Source organism: Anomalospiza imberbis, chromosome 2 (assembly GCF_031753505.1).
Source record: "Anomalospiza imberbis isolate Cuckoo-Finch-1a 21T00152 chromosome 2, ASM3175350v1, whole genome shotgun sequence".
Lineage (NCBI taxonomy): Eukaryota > Metazoa > Chordata > Aves > Passeriformes > Viduidae > Anomalospiza > Anomalospiza imberbis.
The window spans coordinates 74565841-74591947 of NC_089682.1; the positions used below are offsets into that span (position 1 = coordinate 74565841).

General features: G+C 39.4%; 1 protein-coding gene across 11 annotated transcripts in view; it reads right to left on the reverse strand.

Annotated features, from left to right (window-relative positions):
- RIMKLB (ribosomal modification protein rimK like family member B) overlaps positions 1-26107 on the reverse strand; it is a 50521-nt gene that overhangs the window by 13359 nt on the left and 11055 nt on the right. For 9 of the 11 annotated variants that reach the window (XR_010996411.1, XR_010996410.1, XM_068181762.1 and 6 more), the window contains 3 exons: positions 14626-14682; positions 4511-4741; positions 2490-2576 (listed from right to left, as the gene is read on the reverse strand). Coding sequence is in view for 9 of the 11 variants with exons in the window: in XM_068181762.1 (XP_068037863.1) it covers positions 2490-2576; positions 4511-4741; positions 14626-14682 (375 nt within the window). In the remaining 2 variants the exon portion in view is untranslated. The remainder of the gene's footprint in view (positions 1-2489; positions 2577-4510; positions 4742-14625; positions 14683-26107) is intronic. The other 2 variants (XM_068181761.1, XM_068181760.1) reach the window with 2 other exon arrangements.

Below are 26107 nucleotides of genomic sequence, written 5' to 3' on the forward strand. Positions count from 1 at the left end.
AACTAACAACATGAAACTGTTGAACACTGGCCATCTAATAACTCTGAAGTCTCTAGTGTGCCACTGCAGAACCACTCATTTCTCTGTTAGGAAGTTCCTGAGATGCTCTTCCCAATTCTTAAAAGGGCTCACAACTCCAGAATGAGGTCTGCAGTGGAACAACTACATTCAGAGGAAAATATTCCACTCCACAGTATCCAAGATAACTTAGAAGAAGATTCCACAAGACATAAAATGAATGGATTATCCCACAAGTGAAAAAAAAACCCTCCTGACAATCACCAGGTTTTCTGCAAACAAACATCTCTAGGACTTGGATTTTTTAACCTAAAATAAGTAATTTCATTCCCTTTCATTTTCAGAGCACACCAAAGACTTGTTTTTTCTTTTCTGGTTGTATTCGTACTGGTTAAAGTCATCCCTGAACCAGACTCTACTACCTTCTATCCAATTTCCAGTCTCACAAGACTGCATCCCATTCCATCTTTACCTACATTTCCCAACTTCTTTTCCCCTTTCTTAAAGGCTCTATGTCATATTAGATTTATGTTTTGCAATAAGGCTGCACACTTTCTCTTGAAGCAGAACTGTCATTCAATTCTGTTACAGCGTTAACAGAGTACAAACATAAATTGATAAACTGCCCTCCTTAAGAGAACAGAAATGCAGCAGTGGCAGGACTAGGATAAACAATGTGTAAAGAATTCCACCACGTGTTCCGATGCCCTACTAGAGCAGCCTCTGTTTAGACAGGATTTAAGGTCTCCATAACACAGAACACTGCTTGAGGAACATGGAACTTCTCATTACAGAGACGTGAGAATGTAAGCTTAAAATTCACAAAAAGAAAAAACCTCTATGTTCTTTCTCCCACTCCAAACTTTAACTATTCTACAGGCAATTAATAATCCTACTGTATTCCTGAAATGGAAAAGGAAGAATGACGCCTTGGAGAGGAACTATTTAGTTCTTGCGAATTATCCACCACCATGACATCTTCGTAAAACCAGGATTGGCCTATTTGCTGCAGCTGCAAGCTGCGCAGAAAATTGGCCTAGAAGAGTATGACTTTTATTCATCAGCCAGTACCTATGACCACATTTGCCTATTTATTTTAAATATAATTTGCAAATGGCTGCTCTTCAATTAATTTGAAAAAGTTTCCCCAACTCTCTTAATGTGAAAAGATATGTACTTTGCATAAATTCGCGTTAAAATGCCTGGAGTTTAAAGTGGTCTAAAGCAAAACTTGTAAACAGATTTACAGGAATCCTGTCTAAAAAAGGGAGCAGAAAATCAACAGCTAAAACTCTAAAATTATTTAGTACATCTTCACTAGAGGCGGTGTTAAGTCAAACCCACTGTCTCAGATATTCCACAGCTGTCAAATTCACCTTGCTGCAACATCAAACCCCACCTTGGCTTTAGAGCTCCACCCACACTTTAAAACCACACTAACAGGAATTGCTACTAACAGCATCAGGTCTGATCTTCCTCGGCCCCAGCGTTTTGCTCTCTTCCACTACATCAACACAAGCATTTGTGCAAGTAAGTGCTAAGTCATGTAAGGAATTAATCTGAGTAAAAATAACCCATCTAGATCCATTCAACATCAGTTCCTGAATCCACTTACTACATGGCTACAGAAGCACTCATGCCAGCAGAAGAGAAGCATCAGAGCAGCAGAGAGTGAGAGCAAACTGACAGACAGAGAGTAAAACGTGGTGTCCTCTAGTTATGATTTTGTTTGAAGTAACTCCTGGTTTTGTGCCTTATCTTTATTTTTAGTCTCTTTATAGATCTAGTATTTATTAAATTAGTTTTAAAGTATATTAGAAACAGAGCAACTTCCTCTGCAAATAACCTCTGAAATTGATTTAAACATCACTTCCTTTAGGAACCACTATTTAACACTAAATTAAGTTGATGTTTGTTTTATACTCAACACTTAAAAAGACTAACAACACAGCAACTTAATCTGAATCTGCAGTAATACCACTGACAGTGTCACAGGTATTTTTCTGAAAAACAGAGATTCAGTTTTACAAACAATACATAAGATTTGAATTAAATCAGAATCCTAAATATAGACAAAGTCAAGTAGGAAAGAAGTCACTGCGTGAACTGAGATTTCATTTCTTAGGCCTATTTAAAAACACCCCTAAAATCCATGTAGGCTTCTTTCAACTTCACGAAGGCCAGACCTCCCATTATTCTAGTTCAAAGCTTTCCTCACAGAAGTCACCAGTGCACCATAATTTTGAACACTTTCCCTTTGAATGCAGCCTTTGCAAGACTGGGTTCTACTAAAACTGTTTCCCAGTGCTGCAGCCTATTCAACATTCAGCATTCAAGGGTGGTAGAATTCAGATGTATTGGAAAGAAGTCCAACACCTAACAGATCTTCTTAACTCTCATTCCTTTATGAGACAAAATCTTGGAGTGCTGCTCAGAATACTCCTTGCCCTCGCCCCTGACCTCACACCCACCTCGATGACCCCGCGTGTTCTTCACCACCATAGGGAACTCCAGCACTTCCGCCTCATCAATCATTTTGGAAAAATTCTCATGACCACCTGGCAAAAAAAAAACAAAACCAACAACATTATGTGCCACCAGTCTGCTGTGGCCAAATTTGGGATGTAATTGCCATACATTCCTCCCACCCTTACAGCTTAGATAATGCAGAAAAATCATCAGTTAGGAGGACCTTGGTCATGGAGCATGATCAGACTTTGAAGGTGTTTGTGGCATGTGGGATACTAAGACCTACTTGCTTTGGAATTGAAGACACAAATTGACAAAGGCCTCTTGATCACAATCCCAAAAGGCTCAATCTAATTTTCCAAATCCAAACACCCCAATTCTACCATCTTGTTCCAGTTTATCACTTTTACTTTATCACCTTCCATCTTTTCAAATGTCTAACAGGAAAACAGCAGACTCATAACACTAGTAACAGTTCCATCCAAACTACTACCCAGGAAAGCAACACAGAACACAATGACAAGGCATAATCCACAGAGCAGCAACAACCCAGACCTTGTCAGTCCACCTCCCCACTTCTGAAGGTTTAAGTCTCCTGTATCTCATTCTCCCTATATCCTGAAGTACTACTTCAAACCTTTAATCTCATTGCATCTCTAAGGACCTTAGAGTGTAGCTTTTAATGGCCATTCACGCAATTATGGTTGATACTTCAAGGTTACTTGAGTTCAAGTCAAAGAAGGCTGACCACAGCACAAGAAATATAGACAAGAAAAGTCAGCAGACAAAGGGACAAGCCCCCTCTAACACATCGTGCAGTAAAGTGCAGAAGTCAAGCCAAGACACAAAGTCACAAAGCCAGCAGCAGCCATCACGACCCTGCCATGGAGTTTAGTGCACATCATGGAGTAACATGTCATTCAGCACATCCTGCTTTACTTGGCAAAGTCAGATCTCACTTATAGCTTGATACTTGCGGTTTAAAAAAACAAAAAGAAAAAAGAAAAAAAGAAAAGAAAGTCATGCTTCTGTCAAATTTCAGAGGCAGACACTAACAGAAGTGGGAGGGAGTTATGACCAAACAGGTATGTTCTGCAATTATTAAGCATCATTCCTGGTCTCCCCCCTCAAAATTAAAAACTCATTCCTTTCTCAAGAAGTTAGAGAAACCATATGTATAAAGAAAGGGTATGTTTCTTATCAAATGTGTTTTCACAGTAACTGATGGAAATAGTAATTCATAGTAATTGACAGCCATGGTTTCATCAATTTTTTTTCTCATTTTGTCAAGTTCCCTTTACAAAAGCCTATTGATGCAATCACACAAAGGGAAGGAACGCACTGGTATTCCCAGAAGGAACAGAAGGTTGAGAGGTATCTACAGTTCTTTAATAGATTGTAATTAAAAGCAAAAATAGCAACAGGGTAGCTCAGACAAATGGTTCCTCTGATCTAGCATTCTATCAGGAACCAGAGATACCAGAGAGTCCAGAGGCAGGAACAATAAGCACTAATTAACTGTTTTGGTGGGAAATAAAGCCTAAACTATTGTTAAAAGGTGAACACAAGGGCTTGTACTCCTTGCTACTCCTGTCCTTTCACAAAAACTGATGTATTTGCAGACGTTTTTATTCATATAGGAGTTTATTCTACTTTCAGGTTGTACCAAAGTCTAGTTTTCTGTAGTACTTATGACATTTAGTACCTCAAGCTCTTGTCTGTTGTTTTGGGCAACTGGAAAAGACTGGAAAGTATTATAGCACTAACAGCCAAAGTCAGCTGCTTGGAAGACTGAGGTACAATTCAAGTACTCTTTTCAAAGCATCAAAAGCTAATCAACAAAGACAAAACCAGAATCTGCGTGTCATGACTTTAACTTCTTTTTTGGTTATTCAACACTTAGCTGTGGAACTGGCCTCATGCTACTTAAATTTCTGTGGATTTCCAAAACTTTTATCTTTTGCACTGCAAAAGTGCAAGTTGTCTAGGCAACTATGCTACCCTTTTGATCCAACAGCCTTACCATATGAAAAAGTGTCTGGAAGAGGCACACCATGGCCAGCAAGTTCTTGAAATGTCCAAAACTTGTTGACACAGTTGAGGATGGCTTGAGGACGATTCATCAATCGACAGCCCATCTTCTCTAGGTGGCGAAGGACCGTGATGTCGCTGTCACTCTGGACCCAAGGTGTTGGCACACGCACAACCACCACTTGTGGGTAAGCAGTAATGAGCTCCCCTTTCACCCGGAGACCTAAAGAAGGAAGAGAGAAAAACATCCCAGTCTTAAGTCATAAGGTCTCCAGGAGAAGGTAAACAGGCGCAGAAATACTGCACTATATGTGATCACAGAGATACCAGACTTCAACAGCGAGTGTTAAAACAGCACAACTCTCCCCAGCACACATCTCGTCAGCTGTGCCATTTCACCCATATCACTCTTAACTCATGTAAAACTAGGACCAAGCAAAAACCAGACTTAATTAGGGCACAGTCTTGGGCTCCTTCCCAGGGTGATGGACATTTGTTCACAGGTTGACACTCCACCCTTTCCATGGGTGTAAGCTGCACGCTACACTCACATCAGCTGTATCAACAGCTCAGGAGGTTCCTGCCTCCCACTGCTGGTTCTTGCCTACAGGATGCAGTTCATACCTTTCCCAGTCCCAGCTGTATTGATCCCTCTGTTTGTGGCACCACGTTACACAACATATTGCCAGAGTAACAGAGACTAGATACGATCCTTAAAAAAACACAAAAAACCAGCAGTATTTTCAGCAGGTCATTTCAACAATCTGATTTATATTAAATTAGGTAGTCAGAAACAATTTTATCAGCAAACAGGGACGCACCCTGTGACAAAGGCAGGAATGAGAAGGAAAGCCAGCTTTGCCACCAAGATCAATACATTACTTAATCATGACCTATAGTTTTATAGGCTAATTCTCTGAAAAAGAAACACTGAAAGACGAGCTGCAGGCATAGGCATACGACAGGACTGGACAGAAGGCATCAAGATCAATGGAGACAGTCTGGCATCTGAGGATGGGAAAAGACAAACAAGGTTTGATATTTACTTTATTTGCCTTATGTTCAAAGCAAAACTTTATGACTTCAGCAAAAAATGCTCAGCTCACACTGCTGTCAGCACCTTAGGGGTTAAAAAAATAATTTAAAAAAAAAAGTGAGCTGAGAAATCACAGTGCATCTGCATCTTGTGCCTACCAAAGGCCACCTGTAACTAGTGAGATCTGACCAAATTTTATTACCAAAGATACTACATTACGAATACAGACTTATATCTACTCTGCATGAAGGCACCGATTGCGAAGCTATATATTTCATTTCAACGTGCATTAGAATTTACAGGGGGAGAAGTGGGAGGGAGTGGGGAGAGAAGAAGGGGGGGTTCCCCACCTCTGTACTTCCCTTTTTTTTTTCTTCTCCCAACCAGGATGTATTTTAGACCTTGCATTAAACATAATGAAGCAACCATCTAACTCCCAAAATGGAAGTTGAAACATGCTGCCCATTCCTCAGGAGAACACAACCACACTCTGGAAAGGCCAAAACAGAGCCACATCCAATACAAATCCCTTTTTCCAATCCCCACAGCCATAATTGCACAGAGATGAGCAAACATAAGCAGACGGGTGCTCTGGCTGCTCACCTCATTAGCACCAAGCACTGCCGCATTGCAGCTGACATGACTCGCGTGTTTAAGCAAGCAGGCTTCAGACACACACACATACCCCATTTTAGAGAGGCATCTCAAGCAAGATTAAAAACAAGACACTGTTACAAACCTAAGCAGACTGTGAACAGCACAAAATGGACTACAACCTCCTTTAGCCAGAAAAGGAGTACAGATTCAGCAAGCAGAAGATTTTTTGACTTTTTAGTCAGATTCCACCTTACACACGTATTTTTTCCATTTAGGTGCATGCCCAATTACAACCACTTTTTGCCAATGTAATTGCATGCTCAACCTGATCCACATGCAAGCTGTGCAACAATCATTCTAAAAAGGACTGCATTTTCTACACAGCCCCAAAATTGCCACCATTATCTGTGTTGTGAACCAAAACGACACAGTTTTCCAATCCATAATCTCTCAGTCTATTTTGTTGTTTTGCTTTAAAGTCACGCCACATGGTGAAGTTTTGCACCATGGATTCTGAAAAAGAAAAAGAGCAGTTTGAGGAGATGTGTTTGTCTCACTTGGAATTCTTCTGAGTACCTGTGATAGACTTGACTATCAGACTGGTGTAAATTTAGCCAGGTCACCATCCTCCCTGAAGTGACTTTGGAAGTACAATGATGTTATCAACAGAACAGTCTGAGCTTTTGTTTCAGATTCAGTCATATTCTCTGGTCTGGATACTGTTCTTCCCAGAACAAAATTTCTCTCCCCTTACAGAAGGCAGTTTACAAACAAAGAGAAGACCTACTCAATGAAATGTATAATTTGAATCACTACTACTGATATGCACCATAAAAATTAGCTGCAGTCTCCCAGCAACACAGTGCGGCAAACAGAAGCAGCTTTATTACAGTAAAAAGGAGAAGCAGATTCTGCCATTTTGGAACAAGCATGCATTCAGCATTCCATCTGAGACCCATCAGTTAACAATCAGGTTAATGGTCATTATTGCCAAGTGGGCTGATAAAATAATATTTATTTAATGTAATGTGCAGGAAAAGAAAGCAGTAACACAGAAGATCCGGGTAATTTTTTTCCAAAGAACTGATTCATGAATGTAAAGAAGAATAAGGGAAAAAAAGACTACAGAGATGTTACACAGTGGTTAAGATGTAATGCTTTTTTTTTTAATCATAGATTGTGCTAAGTTGATAGGGACCCACAAGGCTCACCATGTCCAACTTCTACCACTGCACAGAACAGCCCTAATAAGCACACCATGTACCCAGAAGCATTGTCCAAACACTTCTTGAACTCTGTCAGGCTTGGGGGTGTGACCACTTTCCTGTTCTAGTGCCCAAACACCCTCTGCATGAAGAACTTTCTTCTCATATTCAACCTAAACCTCCCCTGACTCAGTTTCAGGCCATTCCCTTGAGTCCTGTCACTGGTCAGTACAGAGAAGAGATCAGTGCCTGCCACTCTGCTTCCCCTCATGAGGAAGCTACAGGCCACTCAAGGTCTTCCCTCAGCCTCCTCTTCTCCAGGCTGAACTAACCAAGGGAACTTTTTACAGAGTGGCACACAAAACTGAACACAGCCTAGACAAACCCTCCCTTCTTTGCAGTTACAGAGCCATCCTGATCCCAAAACAGTAAAGCAGGTTACACTCACTGTTGCCTATGGACAATGAACTGACCTCACAAACACACAGAAGGCAGACACTCAGATTATACAGAGATACCTTGACAAATAACAAGTTAATCCATTCATTGACATTTTCAGTGGATGCCCATGACATTGCAGACACAGCAAAGAGACAGCTACATGGTCCTTTGAAGTACCAGTAATATAAGCCAGAAAAGGAAAATTCGAGCTTATCCAATACTGTCAACTTTCTCATCATATAACAACCATTTTACCAGTGCCCGAGGAACAATTGTTTGGGTTATCATAAAATATTTGGGTATTCTTTGGTTCTATGATGTAAAGACTCATGAGTTGGAATATCACACAGTAAAAACAGATGTAAACCCTGCTCTTCAACAAGACCTATTCTTTCACTCAGCTTCAGCTGTCTTTGTTCTTCCTCTGCAAGATGAAATTCTCCAAAATGGAACATGGTACACCTATAACATTATACACCAATCATCACAGTATTCAGAGAAAGTACAAAAGGAATTTTTGCAATGTGAACTGTAATCACTTGGGAATAAACCTCACCAGTTACACCATACCCCTCAAAGTCAGGGCCTCAAATTTCTCTCAAAAACAGCTCCAAAGTAGCACATGATAGAACTGAGTGGGTAAATGCATGATTATTCATCAGCTGCCCCAGCCACTCCTCCTGCTTTTCACTCCCAAAGAACAGCAGGCAAGCTTAAAATGCAAAGCAGCTGGTCTCTGCTGAAAAGGATTATTTTGACCCAACAGGTAGAAGCCATCACATGAACCTGTGAAAATCACAGAAAACAGACAGACATTAAACTGTACTAAAGACAGAAGAAAGAGGCAGAGATGACTACTGCTGTTACCTGTGAGGTCAGAAGATGTGCATCTACACCCTTAGAAAGTTCCTGAGACACTAACCTCCAGCACAGCAGAGCCTATTCACATGGTAAGATATTCAGGATGAGAGCTGTCTCTCAGAAACCTGATTTAGTACAATTTTAGGGTGGACAAACATACTCTGGGAAAAAAACACAATGATAGCCTTATGGATGGATAAAAAGTATCAAGATTTCAAGCAACTGTATGTGGCTTCTGAACATTTTAATTCACATCCAAGCAGTGTTTTAAATTGCTTACATTTTTGAAACTCATTATATTCCATTTGCAACCTACACAAATCCCTTCAAATCTCTACAAGACTCATTCATCAGCAGATTAGTAACTACTGCAAAGCAATATCTCATGTCCAGTTTGCATGTTGCAAACAACTGTACTTTTAGTTGAAACAATGCAAATGCTTTCACAGGAAGTATGTAGTTTCAGAGGGTAAGTCTAAAAACTCCGAGATTGCAAGGACATCCAGATGCTTTATAAATCTTGATTTAGCAAACATCAGGCACCTTAACAAAAGATTAAACCTTAGTAATATCAAATAAATTTATAAAAGACAAAGCTTTTCACTGTGCCTGGAGACAGCTGGTACACTGCCTTGCTACCCATGGAAGCTCATGACCTATCAAATCCATTTCTGACCAAACAGATCAAGAGAGCAGGAGGATGCACAAAAGGTGGTTTTGACTAAGCTCCCTATGCAGTGCTGCCATAAATTCAGAACATAAAACATTCTAGTCATCACCTTCTTTCAAACTGACTTTGTATATATATTTCACAGAATTTGTCAGAGAACTGTGTGGCTATGACAATTTCCCAAACGTGACAACACAGCTAATGTACATGTACATGTAATTCCATGTACAACATGGGTAACTATGCAAAGAATCCTCACTGTGTGGCCTCAGCTGCCACAGGCTGCCACTGTAACTTCAGTGACTACCTCTGTCTTTAGCAGAACCTCCAATAAAGACCAGCTCTCTGAAATACATAAGTAAAAAAAAGTAGGAAAAGAGTGGTTTAGTATTCAGGTGGATCCAGTATGTGGAATACTTTTTCTAACAGGCATACCAGCATGTAAGTGGTTGGTCATTGTGCATGCAGCACTACAAAAAATAAAATCCTAACCAAATTTCACTAGCATAAAACATACACCAGCTCCCACCACATTTCCAACAGGAGCTAGCAGGGTCTGGGAACTTCCAGATATATTACCCAGATTTTTCCTCAGAGATCTGTAGGCTACCCTGAAAGTCTCCAGCTCTCAGAACTTTGTTATACAAATTTATTCATCCACCCATCCATGGAGCTGCTAACGTTTCCCAAATGAACAGTCACTCAGCAAGCAGGCTATAATGAATTCAACTCAGTCAGCTGGGAGAAACAGGCAAGCCTTCTACCACACAAACCTTTCCTCGTATTTTGATGATATTACATCCTGCTACTTGCTCTTCACAATTCATCAGTTCTTCTCACAGACATCAGTGAATTTTTCTACAAGCCTGGACTCACTCCTGCTCTCAAATCAGTGCATTCCTATTTCATTTGTCCTCCCAATATCTGTCACCCACAAGACACTGCATAATATTTGCATTAAATCATTATAAAGTGTTTAATAATTACTTACAGTTTACTTGCAGGGAATTAAATGTGTTTCACCCTAATTGCCATGTTAAAGCAAGCTTAAAGCTCAGAAGGGAGATTTCCCAAACCTAAATAGCAGATTACTGCAATAACAAGTTATACATTCCTTCACTAAACTCCATCACAACTAAATCTCTAAAATTTTCAAAACTCACCATACTTCAAATAGTCTTGGCAGAATGTATGTGTCAGAATTACGGAATAATTAACAGAAGTAGAATTAACATTAATGAAATACTACACTGTATCTGAAAAGCTTGCTGCTATATTAATTTATGTATCTATCCTATAACCCAACTATAAACAACATAAAATTTCCAGAAATTGGGTGATAAATGTTCTTTTTTTCCAACTTCTTTTTTTCAAAATTTCTGTGAAAAATGTAACTTCATTGAAATATATAAGTATTTTTGAGCAATTGGCAATTCCTGGGGGTTTTGCCAAAGACAGAGGCAGTCAGTGAAGTTAAATTCCTCTTCTGAGAAGTGTCTGCTTGTGGCAGCTGTATGCTAGATAAAGTATCACACTTCAAATGCAATTTTATTTGAACCAAAACTTAACCTCTGAAAGGCAGCGAAGCACTGAAATTTTAGAGAACCACCAATTTATTAACATCAAACTGAACTTCCCCCTTTGAAGTTGTACAGGAATTTTTCCTATATCACTTATCACCTGACAGCCACAGTTTATTAGTCTGAACATTAAGTTGTCACAATTCCTCCAAAATGTCGCTGCGATGCAAAAGCCTCTTTGGTATCTAGTATTACTAAGCTATTTTTCACTCTAGTGTCCACAGAAACAGATTTCTCCAATAGTTCTGTGCTGGGTGATTTAAGTTCAAATTATCTCCCTTCCTATCCTGCTCACTAGTTTTTTCAAATCAAATTAACAAGTGCTAACATTCAACCCTGTGTGTTCAATATGACCTCACCCTCCTTCTCCACAAAAACTTAACCAGAAAGGCTTTCCCACCAAGACACGCTTCCATAGCTCAGCAGTATCAAGGAAATCACACAGAGCAGAGACAAAACTGATCTCTCTAGAGCAGTACTATGCCACTGTATTCGGAAAAAAAAAAAAAGTATTTTGGAAACCAGAAGCTGTATATTTAGAAAGCTCTTATGAAACCTTTACCTAAACCCACTACTCAGCACAGACAACACTTCAAAAGCAGACATCTGTTTATAATCCTGACATGATATTTTAGATTCTATATGGTTTAGGTCAGGCCTCTTGTATCTCATTAGAATTTTTGTACAATAGTTCCACAAGGTGTTCTCAGAACATTCCTGGATCAAATAAGCATGACTGACAGAGTTTTAGAAGTCTAAAGCATCCTCAGCAGAGAGAATATCCACATGTGGCAGGTATCTGTCCTGTATCATCTATCCAGAGCCTACCAACACTGAGAGCCTTAGAAATAACAAGTTCTGGAATCCCTTCCCCAACTCAAACGCAGAAAGGCATAAACACTAAACAATCCCATCCTAATTCAGTGTTACAGAACAAGAACAGAATCATAAAATCATTAAGGCTGTAAAAAAACTGTAAAGTCAAGTCCAACTATTAACTCAGAATTGCTAATTATACGTAAACTAATCTTACTGTAAACTAACTCCACTCTTAACATTCAGTCAGTCTTTCCCATGTTTTACATTTGCTGTTTCTGTTCATTCTGAATAGCAGGTGAAGAAAAAAAGTTAAGGATACACCTCAAAAAAAAGGCTGATTGGAAAGGTCTTTCCAAAAGCAGACAGAAATCCCAAGGAAGATGTCAAGCAACCCATAACAGGTTCTCCTCCCATCTGAGATTAAGCTAATTTTTTTCCTGCAATATCAAAACCTATTAAATACCTTTAAAATGCATAACAAAATGCATCTCATCTCTCTCTGCTACCAAACAATACCTTCTGACACCAGGAGATGCCATTTATTTACTTAAGCAAAGTGGTGAAGCAAAGTGGAGAAGCATCCAATGCGAGTTTCAATAGCAATTGTAATGAAGACACAGATCCTTCATATCTGTCTCCCACAACAGAAAGATACCTAGAAGAATGTCTACACTGCCAGCAACTTTTAATAAATTCTATCCAACTCCCTCTCCTCTCAATTTTTTTCCTAAATATATTTAGCTGAACCTGAATTCTGGGGATTGGAAAGATCCCCTCAGTTTATTGTTTTGACCTGTCACTGGAGTCTAAGGCCTTCCTAGTCAAAATTGCATTCAATTTATGAATTGGAAGCACTTATTTTGGAAACAAATACATCCTTCTTAAAAGGAGGAATTTAGCTGTGGTATTTTGGGAAAAAATTGCATTAAAACTGACTCTAAAGCTTGCAGAGATAATATCAATTCCTGTCAATTGGGAGAATCTGTTGTTTTGTGGGGGCTTTTTAATGTGTCAGAGAAAAACTTGTACTTGGACATATAGTATACAACAGTTCAAGCGTCATCATGAGTACAGTATTTTCCTCCACGAACACCTTCAGTCCCCTAAAAACGTTGTTCTAGACCAAAAGCTATAACCCAAAATGTCTTAGTTTTGACAGACATTAACATAGAACCATACACAAATCAAAGGTAGATAAGGAAAAATTCCATTTTTCCTACACCTCTGTAAGCAAGCTCATTGAGTTGTCTCCTCTTTTTCACTTTAGAGGGTTAAAACTATACTGCAGTAGCTGTACACATGCTCTATGCCCATACTGTAATGAAAATACCGATATAACACTGCAGTATTATTTTGCACCTGATCTGGATGCAGAAGCTTCCACCTAGTCACAAAAACATGTTAATTAATTAAGATACTTAGTATGCTCCCTAATTAATACACTCCATACAATCTATAACTTTCGTCTTGAAAGAAAATGTTCCTCATTATTACACAGTCCTTCCAACCAGTCCAGTAAAATGAAAAAATCATGTAGTGGTAGTACTGTACTCACAGACACCACGCTAAAGCAAGTAGAAGGGACATCCTCCCCACTGTCAGCCTGTTTTGACCTTTGAAGGCAACACATTTAAGAGATCAGCTAATTTACCACTAATCTCTAGACTGTAAGGGTAATTCTGTGCTTACCAATCCCTTCAAGCTGGTAAGTATCTTTAGAAACATTTAGTTAACACTACAAGTTCTGAAGCTCTCTGGTCTTTTCTGAAATAATCACTCGCCCAATTTACAAAGAAATAAAAATTACTAAGGTCTACAGTTCTCATCACAAACAAGTCAATGGCAGAGAAGAGAAACAAAAGCTTTTTTTACCACTTCACGAATGATAAGTCTCCTTAGTTCATTTATCTCTTCCACAGATTACTCAAATAATCGCCTTTAAATATTCGCAGATTACATTTTTCTTCAAGTTCTTGCATTTTACAGCAACACAATCATGGAATTTCATTACCAAATGCCACTCTTGATCTGTTCTTAGTTACTGAATTGCAATTTACATTCATTCCTAAACTCTGCCTCTAACAACTTAAAAAGATTTAAAACTCTGAAAGGAAAAGGTCTGACAGCATGCTATGAACCTTGGAAGACCTAAGCAAGAAAGGGGAAGAAATGAGCACCTCTTTAGAAATTCACATGCTGGAGAAAGCACTCACACAACGTTGTGGTTCTAAGACAATTTTGACTTAAGTCCTGTTGCTGCCAACATTTTTACTCTCCAGCTCCATACAATCCTACAGTGGCATGTAGTACCACCCACTCCCTATCACTCTTACACAGACCCACTGGTGAGCTGGTAAGCTTCCTACACCAGCAGGAAACTCTTCTGTTCTTCTGTGAAATTCAATTTCTTGCAGGTGTTGCAAGCTGAACAAGCTCACTGCAGGATCTGATGAATCCAGGCGTCAACTGCAACAGAGAAACCTGGATCACAGCAAGGACAGCAAGGATCTGAACAGTTTAAATTGTCAAGATAGTGCTGTTCTGAGACTAGAATTCTCCATAGTGACGTTTCTTTCTGCATTTACAACTTGATGGTCACTATGCTAGCCCAGCCTCCAACTTTGTAAAACCAAACCAATCTGACTGATTTCTGTTTCTCCAACTCCTGTCCTATGCAGGTAATACATTCTCCAGTGGCTACCACTCTCTCAGGTTAAGAAAAATTTGCAGCAAAACTGCTACAAACGTCCAGTTACCAGAGTCGTTCAAGCAGGACTAACAATTACAAGCAATAAGACATGCAGTTTACATGTACAGAATACTTTCTGCCTGCAACAAGTGAACTTATTCAACTCAAAGCATCCATAAACGGCATACACTTTCAGAATCCTGCCACACCTTTAGTCCCAAGCATGTAAGGAGAAGTGCACAAAGAAGTCTTAGGCCAGAATGATCCTGGGAAGACTGACAGAAAAACAAAAGGAAGCAGGATATGAACATGCACATTTCAAAAATTTCCAGTCAATACTAAGTTCTTTCTACCTTTCTACCTAAAGTTACCATGACTTCATCCCATAATCTCTCCTCAATTGGCAGCTGGATAGTTTGCATGCCTGAGGTACTGTGGTGAATGGATAGAGGCTCCTTTAGAAGGACGGGCTGTGAATATGAGAAGGGTTTGTGCCTCACACAAAGGAGCAGATCACATGCATGCAGCTCTGCTTTGGAGTGCACAGAGCTAGACAAGAGCCCAGCAACTGATACAGCATGCTAACACATTGTGACCATATATTTGGACCACCCACTCCATCAGGGTGGTCTAACTTGGTGACAGACTGAGAGGCTGTGGCAGATTCATCCTTGGAGATATTCAAAACCTGACTTCATACACCCTAAGCAACCTGATCTAACTTCAGAGCTGGCTCCAGCTTTCAAGTTGGCTGCTGTTACTAGGAGGTTGGTCCAGACAGCTTTTAAAGGTCCCTTTCAAACTCTATTGTCCCTGTGATTCTCTGGGGCCGTCTCCTGCAGTGTGCCTGGGCTCTTAAGTTACTTATTGTTATGCCCGGCTGTAACAGTAGGATGCTTGCTCCACAATGCCCTTTTTCATATCTCAAACTAGGTATGTGGGTTCACTGGGTAACATCCTGTCTTTCTTTTGCATTATCAAGACCATCTGACAAGTTCTTACAGTCATTAAAAAATTAAAGATCAAGTTCTCCATGCTAGAAGTGGAAAGTGCTTTTATAGGTTTGACAGTTGCAGGAGAGAGACAGGACCCAAGACCTGATTCTCTGACCACAAGGAAACTTGGGAAGAGATCAAAGAAGAAATTCAATATATGGTAACGGCAAATCCTGTCTGGAGAGCAATGTAACAAAGTGGGGAAAGAAGTTGTAAGCTTTTATTGTTAAGTTCTAAAGAAACAACTGAAAACTGGCCTCACACATCACATTTCATTTTCCTGGTGGATGTAGTCATCCAACAAGACAGGCCTTCACAGAAAGACGCAGATGCAGAAAACTGTCAGGGACACAAAAGGTAGTCCCCTTTAGATCCTGAGTTGAGTTTGAACCTTGTTTTGTGGAACAAAAGCTACTTCAAACCTTAAAAGGATTTTTAAGATACACTTACCAAAACTGTTTCACTGGGAATAAGCAGAGATGGACTGCACTCCAGATAAAAGAGAGTTAAACCTTTACTCTGAGTCTACAGGATATTCCTGAATGTTGTCTGAGTCAGGGGAACAAAGACTCATAGTAACACTAGCAGGAGAACTTGGTATGGCCTCTTCTGTTATTAACAACAACCTTGATTGAAGAAAAAGGCGTGACATAGGAAAGAAAGCTGCCCCACAACACAGAGAGACAAGATTTGCATGGCTCTGCTTTATAGAACAGAGTGGTTGGTGCAGGGAATCTGAAGCTCACAAAAAAAAATTTCATGATCATAACAACCAGCTGCCTCTGCCACAGCAGGCTCAGCCAGGCTCACTAATGCTCCCCTCCTACTTCATATTAAGAAAAATCTCAACTCAAAGCAGGGCATCCTGCCTGACCACAGAACCAAGAATGTAGTTCACCCTGTGATGTTCCTCATCCAGGAAGAGAAGGCCCAACATTTTGTGCTGATGTCCAAAAGTAATATATTAGTTTTTTTATATATATATTAAGATATCCTTAACCATGAAAAACAGCCTGCAAGGCACCTCATAAAATATGAAATACAAACACTGACAGCAGTGCTGTCAAAAGAACACAAACTGAATTCCAAGAATGGAATAAGCCAATTGCCAGAGTAGCAGAGTATAATAACAATGGGGACATGCCAATTTACATATTCATGAAACAAGTATAAGGGAGAACAAGGTACAAGAGCAACTCCCCCAGGTATTCAGGTAAAATACCTCAGTCTCACTGACAGAATACGTTTTATCTTCAAGGTAAATTTATCCATGGACTACTAGTCAAAGACAAAAGTATTAGGTCACCCAAGTAATTCGTGATCGTTCCAGCACTCCTGGTTTCCCCTACATCTACATTTTTCAAAACCTGGATAGTAAACAGTGTTGATGCATCCTGCACAGTCCTTATGTGCACATACTTTATTTACAAAGAATGTAGGCATTCAATATTACATTCAAAAGCTACATTAAGAGAAAACTATTGTAGCCACAAAGTCAAGCACCCAAAGGTTAGAAAAAGTCACAACTAAGGATGTTTGTAGCACTAATCTACTACCCCACACACATACTGTCTTCAATTACACAAACAAACATTATTTGTCCCCACAGCAGATATCTAATGTGCACAGAAGGCACAGCACTGATTTAACAAATAGTGACTGAGGACTGTATTTTCTTCTACATTGTTTAGTGTGTAATCCATGGATTGGTATACTGAAATCCTTGCTTAAAACACACCACTGTTAATTTCTTTTTGAGTTTTATGTATTGTGCTTATCACAGTAATATCTAAGTCCTTCACAATCATAATTAATTCTGTTAACACCACGGGAAATCAGTGAATATTCTATTGATCTGCCATATGGGGGAGGGAAACCCAGAGATAAGTGTTGACAAAGGAATTCTAGATTCCACGTTTGGGACACCAAGATTTCTCAGTTGCTCATGCTGTCCTGATTGACTTCACTTGTGGATCTAAGTATTCAGCTCTTTCACAAAGCTGATCCTAGCATCCAAAGTCTGGGCACTCAGAAAATGCAAAAACATGCAATTAAAGGCAATTTCTGAGCAGTTCAATTTAAATCACAGACTAACATATTTTCTTCCAGCAATGTTCTGCTTCAATTGTCACAAATTTCTGTAATCACAAAAAGGGCATCCTACAAATTGTCTTCTCCACCATACTGCAAGTTACATTTCCAGAGCAGAACACCATGTATGTTAAGGAGGCTAATGAAAAAGTAGCAAGTAATTAAGTAATTTAAAATATAGTAGCTGAAAACAAATACACAACAAATAAGACAAAACTCCAAATATCATTTTGCCAATTTCTAAGTTTAGGTTATTTGCTGCTGCTATTCATAACAGAATTTTATCTTCATACTTGCAGATAATCAAAAGCAAACTTCATCCCTTGTCACCTAAGTAATACCTGACATGGTGGAATAGCATGTGAGGGTGAGACTAGCTTGCTTTGCCCCAGATTCTCACTCCCCACTCACACCCCCGTAACATTGATCCCTCTAGACATTCCAGTTAGTTTCCAAAACATGGATTTCTCCTACTGTCATGTAGTTTCTCTGCCTGCAACTTTGAATACCACTGTAACTGCTCACTTGCCTGCCTTGCCTTCAAACTTGTTCCCTGTTTGAGTCTCCTTGTTCAGTTTGCAAGTTTCAACACAAAACCCATGCTCCCACCTATTTCAATCTCCAATTTCCTTCATGAGGGAAGCAACTCCTTATCTAGCAAGAGTTTCTCTGCAATCACTTCCTGTTACTGTTTCTTGTTCCAGCATGTTTGCCTAGTACACTGCCTTCACACCACATTTTTCTTCACCGGCACTTCAGTCCCCAATCCCAAACCAATTTCAATTATCTTGTCCCCATTATATTTGAATGGGCCATTAAAGTCTTTGTGTCAGAGGGAAGAGGTATAACCAATATGAAAGAAGATCCCTACTTTAAATTGTGTGCTCAGACCAAACTGTGTCTTCCATCCCACAGCAGAAAGAAGGCCACAACACCAGAGGTTCTTGCTTTTCCATAATACACAGCTATGTTTCAAATGTTTTAGCTGTGAAGCTTAAACAAGTCTCTAAGATGATGAACAGATTATTTTTTGAAATGATAATGATTTAGGAAAACTTTATGTCTACTTTCACTAGCCAAAGCCACTTCAATCAAATTGAGTTCCTGTTCCAAGCTTGTCCTTCCAAAAAGATCCTTACAGATTTGGTGTAAAACACTCTTTTTTCCTTGAAGTGCCCTACTCCCACTGCATGACTTGGCAAAAGATTCACAAGACAGCCTCAAAGAGACATTTAAGACCTAAGAGTCAGATGTATTATTAATAAAGAAGGACAAGATCTAAGCAATAAAAATCTGACGCAAAGGTTTAGCCCACTGTTATGTTAAGAAGGGTGATGTGAAACGCATCTGTAATGTCAAAAAACCCTCATTCAGTGTTTTATCAGATATAAATACATCACTTAAAATATAATCAGTAGTAAAACTCAACATTTCCTTGCCCGAACTAGGCAAAGTAATAGTTTTGTACCAGTGTCACGTGTCTGGCCAACAAATGAAACCATGTTTTTGTTTCATATATAAGACAGAAAGCAAAACAATATGCTCTTCTTACTGGAAAGCAAGGAAAAAGGCATTATAAATTAGGACCTGTCATCCATTTACTATCTTGAGTGTCTCAAATTATACTTTTAAATAAATCCTGAATTTACCAGGAAGTAAGCATAATGTCAGGACATCAGCAATTTCAGCAGTTAGGTTAGGACATTCAGATGTCAAAGCAACTTTTATTGGAAGTGGGGAAACCAAAAGAATCTATTCATTAGTTCAAGACCTTCACAGTACTATCTGGAGTATAACAAAAAACTTGGAAGAAGTAGCTTGACTTTTCACACTAGACTCACAAAGGGATTTTGGCACTTTTCACAGTAAGCCAAACTGGTGCTGAAGATACCCTTTTACCTCATCATTCAAGGACAGTTACTTGGATATGGAATCCAAATACTGACACAGTCCTCAGACCACAGAGTCTTCCTAAGTTGATCTCTCTCTGTATCATGTCACTCTGTGTTACATAAAGCATACATCTAGCACATCAAAGATGAAAATATTCCATCTCTAAGGTCAGGGCACAAACCTGGGAAGAATTGTACTTACTACTTCAAGCAAAGACAGATGCTAAACAAGTCTAACATTGATGCAAATGCCCCAAACTCCAGACTCCATGTACTCACAGCTCTTTTCTCCATGTGATGGATCAGTAAACTCCGGGGAAAGTTCAGCAGAGATGAGCAAACACGATATGCCTGTGAAGCTCTGGGAAAATATGGGAAGTGACTAACTACAGCTGCAGCTAAGAAAGCTGACCTTATCATATGATGACTAGAGGGGTGGAGCACCCCTTCCATAAGGAAAGGCTGAGAGAATTGGAAATGTTCAGCCCAGAGAAGACTTTCAGGTGACCTAATTGCAGTCTTTTAGTACCTGAAAGGAGACTACAAGAAAAATGGTGAGTATTTACAAGGGCGCATAGTGACAGGATGAGGGGAAATTACTTTAAACTGAAAGAGGGCAGGTTTACTTTAGATATTAGAAGGAAATTCTTGATTATGAGGTGCTGAAGCAATGGCACAGGTTGCCTAGAGAATTTGTGGCTGCCCCATCCCTGGAAGTGTTTAAGGGTAGGTTGGACAGGGCTTTGAGAAGCCTGGTCTAGCAGAAGGTGTCCCTGTCCATAGCAGGGAGGGTGAAATGAGATGATCTTTAAGGTCCCTTTTGACTCAAACCATTCTATGACAAAAGAGACCAAAAGGTGGCTTTTAATATAAAGGTTTGTAACAGTTAGGAGATTGTTTGACTCTCAGCTGAGTGAATCAATTGCATGTGTAAATGTTTGTCCAGGAGAGCAGCAAGAGCCTGAATGCCTTCCCAAAGTAACTAAACAGCATGGTGGAGTGTATCCAGGGCTCAGCCCAACCTACAGGATAAAAACAGAATGATTAGCCAAAAGAGTTTTGAAGAGAGCAATAGGCTTGAGTTAACTTAAACCCCTTTATGCCTTCCCAGGGACTGGGAATGCCCAGTGTTGTGATGATGAGCATATCAAAAGGACCTGTAATGAGAATCACCAATGCATTATACTCCAACAGCTCTGTCTGTGCTCTCTTTCTAAATTGCTTGTCAAACAATTCATAGCTGTATATTTTGAGCAGCTAAAGAGAACACACAGCTTTTTACAAAAGACTTCTTCTTCTGTCCTTGAAAAAATTTAAATTAAAAGTAAATCACCCCCCTCAAAGTTCCCCAGCATTTTACCAACACAACAAGACAACTGACGTGACACCTAGAGGATACTTTCAAATCAAGTTCTTAGAACTCAAGGGAAATATTTATTGATCTTCTGACTGCTATGTTTCCCTACCAGATCTAATTATTCTTTAGACAGAAACTGCCAAGAAACAGGATTTGATAGCATGGATTTTGAGCATATTATTTAATGGGTGTTACATTACAACTATTACGGTGAACAAAATCCTTGACCCTAATAACTGCGTCAGTGCAGTCCAACCTTCTTCTCAGCTAAAAAATCATGAGCACTGGTATATCTAGTCTTTTTACTTCACACCTGGACAAAATAGATCAAATCACTAGTGTGTCTCTTCCAGTATCTGTTCTTCCATGCTTTACTCACAGATGTGTCAAGATGGGTAACAAGCACAGCAAGGCAGTGCCCAGATCAATATCTGCCCAATACTGAAGTACAGAGCAAGAAAACCTTTCTGTATAATAAGAAAGGTTTCCTATAAGTTAACACAATTAGTGTAATCCAAGCAGGGTTTCTCTGACAACACCTTTGCTATCAGGTATTCTGCTCAAGTTGTCAGGGCACCTGTAACACATTTTGCATAAACTTGCTTAACTTTTGACAAATAAAAAGGCATTTTATCACACTTTTAATCTTAAAATGGACTAGATCTTTAGGGAGATGGAAATCATGTAAGCTCTACCATTCAAAGCATAATCACTGTAAGGACACGATCACAGATTTTTATGACATTGTAAATATTAATTATTTACAATACAAGGGGAAAAAAATTGATCATTTCAGTAGTGACATACTTTTTGTTCTGCTCTTCATTCCACTCTTCCATGCAGTAAAGGGCAGACATAAAAGGAAACTGTAATTCTTAAAAGCAGTATTTCACCAAAATTTACATGAGAGTTTATAAAAATAACAAAATAAAGTGACTCATCCATGGACACTGGTACTCCTAGAAGTCCGTATCAATCTAAACACAGGTCTGCACACTGGAAGACCATCTCAATACAGGTCGAGGTTCAGCAGTACCAGTCTGTCTTACATTCACAGTCACTGAGAATCGACTGCCCATCATGGTTGTCCGGACAACCACCGGACTTGAGAAAAGGTGGACAAAGTCAAAGCTGTTATTGCTTAAAGAACAAGTGATAGGAGTACTTCTCTGATCACAAATCTGGAAAAGCATGCATAGCCATCAGTTTCATAAAATAAAGTTTTTCATATCAATACTTGTGCGATCTTTTAATCTCTCCCACTCCAACACACAGTTTGCCCTTCTGATTTAAGTGCTGAAGAACTGTTTGTGCAGCCACGCTGTTCCCTAACTCGGAGGACTGATGAAGTCTAAAAAAAAAACCTGCCACCAAGAACACACTGATTTAAAACTACATCAGTATGCAGACCCGGTTCACAATACAACTGCTCAGACAAATGTGCCAGCAAAACTTGCTTACGTGACACAGCATTGGAACAGGGATTGCTGGAAAAGTGACACAGAAACCCCCAGCCAGTTAAAGACTGTCTTGTGAAATGTTAGGCTAATTTTCATTTCTCAACTAGGATGTATGGAAACACTTCCTTCATCTTGCTTTTGTCCCTTTTTACATTGTTTATCATCCAGATGGTCACTCCTGAGAATTCTTACAACAATTAAAAATCTGGCAATGCTTTCTGGCATTTTCAGATATGATGACATGCACGTATGTTCAAGATGATGTGCCCTACAAGTCTGATTTTCCTGGCTGGCTGTTCTAGAACACATGCAAATGAAAAACTTCAGACCTTAACACAGCCCTCTGCAATTAACATAATAAAATATTTCCATGCAGAAACATTCCTACCCCCCCACCTTGCCAAGATGGCTTTGGACTGAGCCTGTATCTACAACTGGTGACATACTGAAGAAACAGAACAATTTTGAGAAGATCAAATTCACTATTAGCCTTTGTTATTTTAGCATCAGTTTAAGATGACAATCATTCACATAAGAATAGAAATCTCTGACAGGAAGGAAGAAAACTGCGAGAACACCCAGGATGGTTACAGAGTTTAAATCCTTTCTTTCTATATGCATTATAAGAAGGTTGTCTTTGGTGTCATAGTTCTAAAAAAAAAAAACCACCAATTCTTCTTAACATATGTGGCAGCTGTTGAAAGGCACTGTTATTAAAATACAATAATAAAGCAAATGTTAAGTTTTTTCTATTAGAGATGTATTTGTCTTGGTATCTAATACTGGGGTGTCACATACTAGATTACACCCACCTCTAAACACAGCTACCATTCCAAAATCTCCTCTGTATAGTCCATAGTTGCCTAACAGTAATGCTTATGGTTTTAACATCAATCAGACTGAAAGTGATCAATTTCCACAGTGAAAAAACATCAGAAACAGTTTCAAGTGATTCTAAGCCCAGCACTTTCCACAGCACAAAATCCACTTCACGTCTAACCACCTTCCAGTCCTTTGCACACAATGCAGTTCCTTCTCCTGCTCTCACTTGAGTCACAAACCAATTTCCCAACTCTGCAGAGGAAGTAATGGCTGCTCTGGCTGTAGTTAATAGCAGGAAACAGGCCAACTCTGCAGTGCTCAAAAAGGCACCTTGCCAAGGCTGCCTGCCTCTGTTCCATCACTCCCAAAGCCACTGCTGCATGCTGCAGGAAAAGCTCTTACATTAAGGTGCAGTGCTGAACTAACAAGTGCCAGGGGACTACTGAAACAGCCAGAAGGAAGAAGGCGTGACTATGTTCCCTGTTGTGTGATAGATGACAGTCTTTAGGTGACTTACAAAAATATTAAGAGTTCTGGTATTTTTATATGGAAACCATTTCATATATGTAAAAGCCCTCTCTCACCATGGATCTAGCTGATTCAAAGCGTTTTTCTTACCATTACATGAAAACACAAGAATTTGTAATCCACCCTTACCTATTTTCCTCCAGCTTTCCATATTTTACAGAAATATTCCAACTATGCCAATTGCTTCATGTTTTTTCAAACTATGTCTAATCCAGTGTGTGAAAAAAAATCAAAGAGCACAACTACTCATTACTAGCTCAAACTAAGTAAGAAATGAAGTACGAAACAAAAGCACATCTTGCAAGATGAAAGACTTAAACACGACACTGCCTTCTATTGCAAAGTTCAGGCCCACACTGGAAATCCAGATGCCTAAATCAGCACACCAACCTTTACCAAATTAAAAGAATCTATCTCCTAACTACTTCCTCTGCAGAAAAAATGAAGGTAAGAGATCTTTTTCCAGATGCTACCCATCTGACTTAAGAAAAGTCAGCTGACTGTGCACAATGTATTACTGTTTTAGAATACATGACTATTACACCCTTTTTATTCTTCACCTAAGCTGAATGTGAAACCATTTGGTTTCATATTTCCAAAGGAAAAGCCAAGAAAGTCTTAGGAAAAGTTAGTACTTTGTTTTATACTTAAGTCATTCCAGCATCTTCAACAGTTCCAAATTTATCAAAGCTACTTTCCTTAAAACTATTTTCCTCCACAGGACAGTATCAGAAAACATGGAGATTCCAAAAATCTACAATAAAGGCATTAGTAAATTGCTGACTCAGTGAATTCCAATTTCTGCTGTTCTGGTAGCAAAAAAAATTAATGAAAGTATTACTATATATCATTTTAATGAGGGAAGGATCCAAACTTCCCTAGCATTTTCTTCACCAAAGAATAGTTCTTGAACTGTACTGCCCTACAGGTAAGGCGTGGAGTCTGTGGGGAAAGGTACTACTCAGTCCTAAACACAGGGAAGAAGAAAGAATATTCAGAATGAGGAGACAACCCATGGTATGTTTTGTCTCTTGTCCATAAAGTCCCCTCTATAGGGTGGGATTTTCCTACCAGGTTCCTCCACCTCCACCTTATCCCACACCACACATTCCTGCTCACAAGCTTTAATTTGTTTAGCTGTAAATTCCGCAAGCCTGTTACATCACGGCATTAGCAAGCTTAGACATATAGTTTAAAACTCCACATTTTGACAGACTCACTGCTAAGACTTCAGAGAGATGTCTAAGAAATGTCCTGCAGAGTTTTGTTGCATTACTTGCTATGTATTTCAAATAAATATAGGAATTGCAAAACTAGATTAGAAAACTAGACACTTGAGTTTGTAATCCTCACATCTGGTAAATGTAAGACCAGATGCCATGCACAAACAAAATAATCCTAAAGCTGACACTATCAGACATCCCAACCACAAGAAAATTCCTGGTTTGAAATATTTCTGGAGCTATAACTAAATCAACATAAATACAAGCCATTCTCTGAAAGAACAATCCCATTCTAGCCTGTGTACCAGAGCTAGGAATTGTGTGACCACAAAAAGGGCTGGTGCAGCAATCTATTCCAACAGAGAACTGTTCATTATTTGGTGGAGTTAGTCTTCCATTGGGTTGGCCAACTCAACTCACACAAATGACAGATCCTGGAAAGTAGCACAATTTGGTAAACCTTTTTTTTTTTTAATTAGCTGAGGTACAACATGAAAGGAAGCCAAGAGAGACATGAAGTCCTTCACAAGGCAAGCAGCAACAGCAAAGCTGGAAAGAGACAAGAGGAACACGGCTGCTCCACTCAGCAGTAGATTGTCCTAGACTGGTTTAGTTTCAAGAATTTAACTCTTTAGAAACTTAGGCTACAGCTACACAGCTCAGGTTTAAATCAAACCAGCCCAGTTATCACCCTCCACTTTTTTCCACACATGCATTCTTGTCCATTCCTGTGCAACAATGTTGTGCATGTCTGATAAAGTAACCATCTCAGCAGGCTCAACCCACCATACAAGCAGAAAAAAATAATTTATACAGGTCTACTCTTCCACTTATTTTTCCTCAGCTTTTGCCTTGTAAATCTACAGAGTACTACTGCTACTGTGGAAAAGATAAAGGAGTGCATGGCTTGGGTAAGCAGGCACCTATTCAAGTAAGGCATAAAACATAGTTGATTTCAAAATATACTTGTTTGAACTTATTTCCAAAACCGTTTAAGCATAAATCAGTTTAAGAATTTCCTTTTAGACTAAAGAGGAAAAACTTTAATTCGACATCTTTTAACTTGCATTTACAATCACTTCTGGACTCATGCTGTGTTGAGGTATTTAATGTGGCTCTTGAGCTGCATACAGGTTCATCATGTGGTTGGTGATACAGGGACTGTATGAGATGCTTGGGATTTTGGGTCATCCTGAGTTTCAGCTGTGAAAGAAAAGGAACCATCAGGAATTGCTGGGCCTACACTGTTGGTTTGCTTTGGGAATCCAGCCACACCTCCCATCCAGGCCTGCAGTACAGCACAGACCTGCCCCAAGGAGTCGC